Source organism: Monodelphis domestica, chromosome 4 (genome assembly GCF_027887165.1).
Source record: "Monodelphis domestica isolate mMonDom1 chromosome 4, mMonDom1.pri, whole genome shotgun sequence".
NCBI lineage: Eukaryota > Metazoa > Chordata > Mammalia > Didelphimorphia > Didelphidae > Monodelphis > Monodelphis domestica.
In genome coordinates, this window is record NC_077230.1 from 450,242,944 (window position 1) to 450,252,576 (window position 9,633).

Here is a 9,633-nt window from a genome sequence, read left to right on the forward strand (position 1 = left end):
ATTCTACATTGTAAGTGTTAAATTTAATGGTTGGACAATAATTTTATGAAATTATGTGGTTGCCAATATTTATTATATCTCGAGTCAGAAATTTATTTACAAATATATACAAATAGAGAAGAAACAATAAAGAAGAGAAATGTGAGGGGGGTTAGAGAGATTATCCTATCTTAATCTAGGCAGAGATTAATTAGTTTTCAACCAAAAGGCTGGTAGTGAGTAATCACATGGCCTCCTCCAAGATGGAAGCTAGTCTCTCCAGAAACTAGGAGAGGAGTCAGCCTTTCATGTACCCCATGAAGTATTCTGGGAGTTAGAGCCCAAGTTGAAGCCAAGCTCCAAGCCCATAATCTGAGCTACAGTCTCCCTTGAAAACTCTTCAGTCAGGAGACTATCTCCATGAGACTGACTCAAGCCAAAGGATTCATGGTTTTTATGCAGCTAGCCCCTGGTCAGTGTTTGTGGAAACCAGTTCTCACCTTCTAGAGGGGTGAACTCTTATCAAAGGCCTCTGAAGATGTCAGCTCTGATCATAAGATTCACAAGTTTCTGGAATTGATACTCATTGTAGTAAGTGACTTTCAAACTCCATCTAGTTCAAGCTTTTGTTGGTTCAATCCAAAAGTGGACAAAGGAGAGTTAATCTTGTCTTCACAATCTATTGAGGTACTAAGTAAGGGTACTTGAGTTATTATTTAACCAAGTGTTAACTCAAAATAGACCAGGGAATAAAGAATTCCTTTTTACAAATGTAAACTCAGAAAAGAGAACAAAGACTTCCCTTTCACAACATAGGGAATTTGTACGTGCACCATGTAGTTACAATAAGCATACTTATAGATGTATGTACACATTCCTCCATGTATATATTCCACATATATTTGTGGGAAGGGAAAAAAATAAACTATAAGGAAATGGATGGTGCTCCAAAATACAGAGAGGAGTTCATTGCTATTGCTTCAACATGAAAGAATTTCAGGGGCTTTGCTGATAGATTCAATTATATAAAAATAATGAACATGCTTATATAAGGATACTTTGCAAAATTACAAGAAACCAATACATCTATAAGGATGTAATACCATGTATTCAATGAAGTGAATAGATAATTGCCACAAGAAAATAAATACAATTTGGAAAGAAGTACTTTGGAAAATGTTCTCTGGGATTAATAAAGAAATACAAAGTAACACAAGTAAGAGGTCCTATCTCTTGTCTATCAAAGTATTTGTTTGGGGGCACAAACAGTATTGCTAAGGCTATGAGGGAAACCTAAACATTTACTACTATTGCCTGTAGCTTTCTTGGATAGCAATCTGGAAATATTGATATACATGACATAGAACTGGTTATACACATAGAAACAGTAATTCCACTACTAAGAATATATCCTCAAGAAAATAATTGAAATTAGTGGGGGAAAGTGAGAAAGATATTTAGAAAAAGATTCAACAACTCATAAATTGCTACAGCTAGAAACAAGTTCATTTTTATTTTATAAACACCAGCAAACAACACATAAAAAAACATGACATCTCAACTATCTAGTATTTAAAAGTGACAAGAATAAATAAAATTTATTACACATTATTATACCTTAGTAGTTCATCACTAGCATTAATTTTATGTCTGGTGAAAAACAAATGACCTCTGAAAGATTTTTCAGTGATCCTTATATTCAAAGGGCTTTTCTCCATTTTAAAATTGTATTCTCAACTTTAACACCAAAAGAGAATTTTCCTATACATACACAGAAGACACAAAAGCAGATTGTATATGATACCATGAATTTCTATTTACCAATTTTCTCTTTTAAAAAAGTATATATTAAATGTAAATGTAAACCCTGACCCCAGACCCATTTGGGGGGACTTTCTCCTTATTGGGGGAGATGAATGCCTTGTCCAATGTGAGCAGTGGTTCAGAGTTGGCCCCCATGAGAGTGCCAGTCTTCCCCCGTCCTACTTTGGGACTCTGAAGGCATTTTGTTTTGGGATTCTTCATGACCCAATTCATCAAGATACCAGTGAAGTCACTTCTGACCCTTCTGCCTTCTTTTTTCAAGAGAAAAGACGGGAGAGACCAACTTCACTTCAGGTTGCTGAAGAAAAAGACTATAGGAAGACATGAGAGGAACTGGCAGTCTTAATCATGTCCTTATTCCCAGCTTGCTTCAATAAAGATTTCAGAGTCTCCCCTTGAGTGAAATCCATGACTCTCTTGATTGAGTCACGTTATCTTTCTCCCAATGAGAGAGCTCCTTTGTTCTTACTATTTGGTTCAGTTCAGTTGTTTAAGATTGTTCATAACCCCATTTGGAGTTTTCTTGGCAAAGAAACTGGAGTGGTTTGCCATTTCCTTTTCTAGCTCATTTACCAGATGAGGAAACCGAGGCAAGCAGGGTTCAATGACTTGCCCAGGGTTACAGGGTGAGGAGAAAAAAGTGTGGGTTTTTAAATTAATAAATAAGTATTATATTTTACAAGGTTTTATTAATAACTAAAGCAAAGGAACTGCCTGAATTCATCCAGGTCGCAGGTTCAAAAAAGGACAAGGGAGGGGTTACAGCCACTTAAATACAATCATACAAAATGTGGGGAAGCAGAAAAAGGAAAAAGGCAATTGTGGGAAATATTAAGGGACTTCTGGGGGATGAAGTCCAAAGACTCAAAAATCTCCATTTATACAAGAGACTAGAAATGTCTACTCTGTCTTGCTTCAAGCCGCATGAAGGCAGCTCCTCACCACACATGGGGCCTCTCTCCTTCTACATCACCTTTCTTTGAAAAATGTCCTGCTTGTCTGTGCTTCCTTCTCAACTTCCTTCTGTTCATTTAAAACAGTTGTAAGGATTTTTCATAAAATCACTATCACTAATTCCCACTCCCTCAGTTAAGAGAGAAACAGAGACACAGAGAGAAACTCTTGTGATAGATAAGCATAGTCAAGCAAAATAAATCCACATAGGGGCCACATCCCAAAAATATGTCTCTTTCTGCACTTTGTGTCCATCATCTCTCTCTTAGGAGATGGACAATTTGCTTCATCATAGGTCCTTTGGAGATATATATAGTTGGTCATTGCTTTGACCAGAATTCTCAAGTCTTTAAAAATTATTTTTTTTACAGTTTATATCTTTTCCTTTTATTTCTTTCTTTTGGGAAGTGCCTGGTGGAGTCTACCTTTACTTTGTCCTCTAGTTCTAATATCTTTGGACACTTCTTTTTATGATTTATGATTATTTTATTATTTTTATTATCATTATTTATCATTCCTTTATTATTTGATTATTTAAATATTATCATTATTTATTTTATTATTTTTTAAATTATGATTTAATATTATTTATTGAAATATAGTGTGTGATTTTTTTGAAAGTAGTTTTCAGAGTCCAGTGATTCTTAAATGATTTCTTCTGGACTTGTTTTCAAGGTCAGATGTTTCTGATATCAGAGAGTTTATACTTCTAATTTTTCAAGTTATTAAACTTTGCTATTTCATGGAGGCATTGATTGATCTATATTGGGTTTCAGGTAGTCTAATATGTGGGCAAGTTTTAACGTTTTTTTTTTTGTTCTAAGCTATTTATTCTTCCAATTCTTTCCTCCATTTTTATTTTTTATTTGTTTTGTTTCCTGCTTCATTACAACTAAATATTCATGTAATCTTTATGGAAAATCCATTACCCCCCTTGAAGTTACAGCTTTTAGTTGTCATAGAGTTACACTCTCCTTTTGAAGGATCTCTGGATTCACAGTACTTTTGTATATTGGTCAGTATTCACTTTGATTTACTCATATCTCTAATTATAGTTTCTGAATCAGGCTGTATGTCATGGCCAGGCTCCACTTCTCAGTGTGCTTTTGGTGGGATGTTTGACCTTGCTTGGTCTCCTACTGGGTCTCCTAGGCTTCTGTACTGACCCCTACCTTTTGGGGTTACATTGCTCCCAGAGATCTTCAGGGCCCTCTGGTGGATCTGAGGACAGAATGCTAAGTACCTCAAAGCTCCTGTATACCAGTCAGGTCCCACTCTTCTGCCATGCTTCTCAGAGTTTATAAGGTTCCCAATCTGGGGCTTTCTAGATGGGAATTCCCTACTCTTTCTGACTCTGAGCCCTGAACCCTTGAAGATTATAAGTATCAGGGGCAGCTGGGTGGCTCAGTGGATTGACCAGGCTGAAATCTAGCCTCAGACACTTCCTAGCTGTATGACCCTGGGCAAGTCACTTGACCCCCATTGCCTAGTCCTGACCACTCTCCTGCCTTGGAAACAATACACAGTATTGATTCTAAGACAGAAGGTAAGGGTTTAAAAAATAGAGTAGAAGTATCTCTAGCCTGTCCCTGGCTGTGCTGGCTGGTATTTGCCTGGCCAGAACTGACATTAATGCTGGCTCCCTTTCCTATTGTCCATGGGCTTCCAGCTGACTTTTTCTGCAACTCTGAATTCATGACTATAATTTCTCACTAAATTTCTTGGTCACTAGTCAGTCTGACATGAATTGCAGGTTCTTGTTGGAATCAGTATATGGGACCAGGTAGCTTACCTTCATTCAGCAGTCATCTCAGACTGGTCTTTCTTGTATTAGGATATTGAATAATTTTCTAATATGACACTTATAGTTCATATTCACTAAGGCTAAAGGCTTTCTCTTCTTCATTACAACCAAGAGGAATCCAAGTTCTATGAGGAAGGGGAAAGAAAGGGAATAAACATTTTTACAAATATCTCATTTGATCTGCAGAATAACCTTGCAAGGTAGCTTTTGTTATCCCTATTTTATAGTTGGAGAAACTGAGGCAAGCAGAGGTTAAGTAATTTTCCCAAGGCCACATAGATATTTGAGGTCAGATTTGAACTCAGGATTTCTTAACTCCTGGATCAGTGTTCTTCCACTTCACCAACTATATGAAATCCTCAATGAGTTATCTTATGCTCAGTAAGACATCCCTTATACCTGGCACTTTTTCTATATTGCTTCTATTCACATGGCTCTTCTCTTGTCATGAGAGGGTTGGTTCACAGATTTGAGGATATTTAGTCTAAAAAAGAGAAGACTTGTAGGGACATAATACAGTCATCCCTTCTACATTGCAACTTTCCCCATTGCAGTTTTGCTATATTGTTGGTTGACATAAGAAGTTAAATAGGAATTTCGGGGATATTTTATGGAAGTCATAGACACATGAAGGCCAGCAGATGACACAAAACAAGTTTAGAGACTCAGAAATGATACTTAACCCAAAATCCCATAAAAGAAAGAAAAAAATTCAGACTCCTTTACTGTTATAAAGGGAGGATCAAAACATTTTATGTGAATTTTCCAGATCGCAGAGTCACTGCACCCCCAACTCCCATGAGGTGGAATGGATAACTGCAGTTGTCTTTAAGCATTTAAGCATGAGTGATGGATTAGAATTATTCTGATTGACCCTGAAGGGCAGATTGGAAGCAGAAAGTTATAGAGAAACATATCTTGGCTTGTTGAAAGAAAAATTGCCTTACAGAGAGGTATCCCAAAATGCAATGAGGCAATGGACTCTTCCTTAATAGACATATTCAAACAAAGACTGGATGGTCCTTTTTTCATGTTATAAAGGAGATTCTTTTTTAGGTTGTTTGGATTCAGTATAGTCCTTTAAATCCCTTAAAATGTGAGATTTTGTCTATTTATCTGATGTTTAAGAAATGAATTATTTATAAAGGCATCCCCATATTTAATATACTCAAATAGTTTCTTTCCAAAATGAGAACTCCAGTGGTTTATAAGGAATGAGTTGTTGCTAAATATCTTTCCCTGTTCATTTCACTGATATTATTTTTATTTAATATTCCTTTCCTATGATTCCTAAAGATTGGTTAAGTTGTTGCTGAAGGCTTTCCTATATTCCTTATTTTCAAAGAGTCTCTCTCCAGTACAAATATTATTTTCATAAAGGTTTCCCTTGTCTAGGAAGGCTTTCTACACTCGTTGTGCATAGTTTTCTTTCCTATATGAAGTCTCCAATGCTTTATGAGGTATGCACTATAGTAAAGGTTTTTCCTCATTCATTACATTTAGTGGTTTTTTTTCCTGAAATTTCTTAGATATCCCAAGGTTTCCCTTGTTTATGGAGGAATCTCTATCTTTATGACATTTTTTCTTGTGTTTACCAAGATTTCTCCTTTGTTTGAAGGCTTTTCCACATCCATAACATTTAAAGAGTTTCTCTCCAGTATGAAGGATTTCATGTGCCTTAAGACCTGTCCTAACTCTGAAGGTTTTCCCACATTCATAACATTCAAAGGGTTTTTCACCAGTATGAATTCTCTTATGGTCAGTAAGATTTGACAGGTAACTAAAAGCTTTTCCACACTGATTACATTCAAAGGGTTTTCCTCCAGTATGAATTCTTTTGTGATCAGTAAGTTTCCCCCTTTCTCTGAAGCTTTTCCCACATTCACTACACACAAAGGGTTTCTCTCCAGTATGAATTCTCTTATGCTCAGTAAGTTTTCCACTCCGTATGAAGCCTTTTCCACATTCACTGCATACAAAGGGTTTTTCCCCAGTATGGGTTCTCTTATGTACAATAAGGTCTCCTTTGTCTACACTCATTGCACACAAAAGATTTCTCACCAGTATGACTTTTCTGATGTCATCTAAAGTTTGATCTATTTTTGAAGGCTTTCTCACATTTGTCACATTTAAAAGATTTTTCTTCACTATGAATTACTTTATGATCATTGAGGTTTCCCTTGCCTATGAAGCATTTACCACACTCATCACACACATATGGTTTCTCTCCAGTATGAATTCTCCGATGCTTTTTAAGGGATGATTTAGAAGTATAGCTCTTTCCACATGTAAGGCATTTAAAGGGTTTCTCTTTTGTATGATATCTCCTATGTTTCATAAGGTATGTCTTTACTCTGAAGGCTTTCCCACACTCACTGCATGCAAAGGGTTTCTCTCCAGTATGACTTTGCTGATGTCGTCCAAAGCTTGATCTGCTTTTGAAGTTCTTCCCACATTTATTACATTGGAATAGTTTTTCTTCATTATGAATTACTTTATGTGCTCTGAGATTTCCCTTATTGATGAAACATTTACCACACTCATTGCAAACAAATAATTTCTTTCCAGTATGACTTCTCTGATGCTTACAAAGGGAAGAGTGATGTTTATAGATTTTTCCACATGTGCGACATTTAAAAGGATTCTCAGTTGCATGAAGTCTCCTATGTTTTATAAGACATGTCTCATATGTGAAGATTTTCTCACATTTATTGCATGAATAGGGTTTCTTTCCAGTATGAATTCTATTATGTGCTCTAATACCTATCTTGTTCACAAAGATTTTCCCACATTCTGTGCATGCAAAAGGTTTCTCTCCACTATGAATTCTCTTATATGCAGAAAGATATTTCTAATGATTGCTAGTTTTCCCATACTCATTACATTTGGATGGTTTTCTTATAGGAGGCGTTCTATAATATTGAATAAGGTTTGAGTGATAACAGAAAGACTTCTTGCATTTATTATACTTCTGAATTTTTTTACCTAAGGAAATTTTATAGCTTTTAAGAATAGTTGAATATTTCTTAGAGGTCTTTGCAAGTATATTGTGTTTATGGAGAGTTCTTCTTCTTATATCTCTTTGCTGTAGCACAGGGATTGAATCCAGATTTCTCCCAGATATATTATGTCCATGGGAGATTGTCAAAGGCCTGGATGTTCTCTCCTGATTATCTTTCCTCTGTAATGTGACATCACAGTTCTGGCATTTTCCTAATTTAGAATCCCAAGGACAGTCCTGTATGAATCTCTTCTTGGGCAACTCTCCCATAGAAATGCTCTGCTTAGGAACTGACTCCTTCACAACTAGTATCTTGAATAAGAGAATCTGAAAGAAACAAAAAAGTGTCACTATCAACTCTTTCCTGCTAGTAAAAAGGGAAGCTGTTTTTTTTGATAATTTTTAGATAATCCTTCATGAAAGTGAAGGTTCATAGATTTGTTATTAAGAGGTTTTGACCAAATCTCAAATTAGTTGAGTAAATAACAGTGGAGTTGCTGGTCAATCCCAGGAGTGGGGAGGGAACAGGAGAGGGAGACAACATGAATCATATAACTTTGGAAAACTTTGTAAAATTGTCATTGGAATAAAATGAAGATAAAAAATTTAAATAACATTTACAAAGCACTTAAAAAATAAACAATGTTAAATCTCCAGAACTAAAAGGGTGATGATTATCATTTGCTTACATTTCCTCTCCTTGTGCTTTTTCACTTCTTTTAACCTAATATCACATTCTACATCTTCTACCATTTCTGAAACATTGTTGATGAGTGGAAGATGTCTGAACTTCCCAAAACAAGAAACAGGTTCATTCCATAAGCTACTGATAGGTAAGCCAGATTGTGACTCTTAGAAAATTCTAGAGCCTATTATTGAAGACATGGTTTTTAGGCACAAAAAAAAAAAGAAAAAGAAAAGAAAGAAAGCAATAATCACTAAGAACCATGGGTTCAAGAACTACTGGTACAAAACAAACTTTATTCCCCTTTATTGAAAATAAGACTTCTGTGAGTTTTAAAATTAATATTCCATAACTAAGTATTATATTTGATAATTTTTTATTCATTAAATAAATAAAATAAAAATAAAATTTATTAAAATTTTATTTTATTTTTATTAATAATAACTGAAACAAAAGAACAGCCTGACTTCAGCCTGGACACAGGTCCAAGAGAGCGGAAGAAGGAGGAGTTACAGCCACTTAAATACAATCACGCAAAATGCTAGGAGACCGGAAAAAGGAATTTTGGGAAATACTAAGGGAATTATGGGAGATGAAGTCCAAATACTCAAAAATCTCCATTTATACACTTCTGAACTGATTGATTGTAGATTCAAGGGTGATCAAGTATTTAGATCACAAGAGGGACTCTGACTAACTGTAGTATTTAAAAGAATGATGCTAGAATAGTGAAGGGTCTCAAAGTCATATGGTATGAAGAATTGTGCAAACAATTCAGAATATTTAACTTGGAGAAAAGAAGACAGGCAGAGAATCATGGCAGCTAGCCTCAATTGTCCAAATGCAATTATGGACATTAGACCTTCACTATTACTCTAAAAGATAAAGCAAGGAACAATAAGGCTTGGGACTTGGAACTACAACTGTGCTCTATAGGAATCAAGATAAATTGTAAAACTGATCCATTCCCTAGAAACTGAGGTGATGGTGACAGTGATGGTGATGGGGTGGGGTTGGGAGGATATTATGCCTCCTACATGTTGGAAGAATAAATCTTCATATTTGTGATTATACCTTTTCAAGGAAATATTTCTTTGTAAAAGCTTAAAGTGATAAGGAAGTCTATTTTTCTCTCAATATGAACAAAAAACATCCCATTATTAGTTATTCAAAAGAGAATTATCTGTTTTATAAAAGTGACTTCACTATCTCAGGAACTAGTCAAACAAAAGGCAGACGACTATGTTTCAGAGATATTACAATCCTTGGGGGCTGGTTAAAGGATGTATCAAGGTCCTTTCTGCTTCCTCACTTTAACCCTTTGGAATGCCCAGCTTCCTTTGAGGCTCGGATCAAGTGCCATCTCCTTTAAAAGGGCTTTTTCAA

General features: G+C 35.6%; 1 protein-coding gene across 1 annotated transcript in view; it reads right to left on the minus strand.

Moving 5' to 3' along the window:
- Positions 1-3,562: 3,562 nt before the first annotated feature.
- The window catches only part of LOC100017223 (zinc finger protein 568-like), a 28,468-nt gene continuing 22,397 nt past the window's right edge, over positions 3,563-9,633 (minus strand). The window contains exon 8 of the mRNA XM_056826318.1: positions 3,563-7,889. Within this exon, the coding sequence (XP_056682296.1) occupies positions 7,846-7,889 (44 nt within the window). The 3' untranslated portion in view covers positions 3,563-7,845. The remainder of the gene's footprint in view (positions 7,890-9,633) is intronic.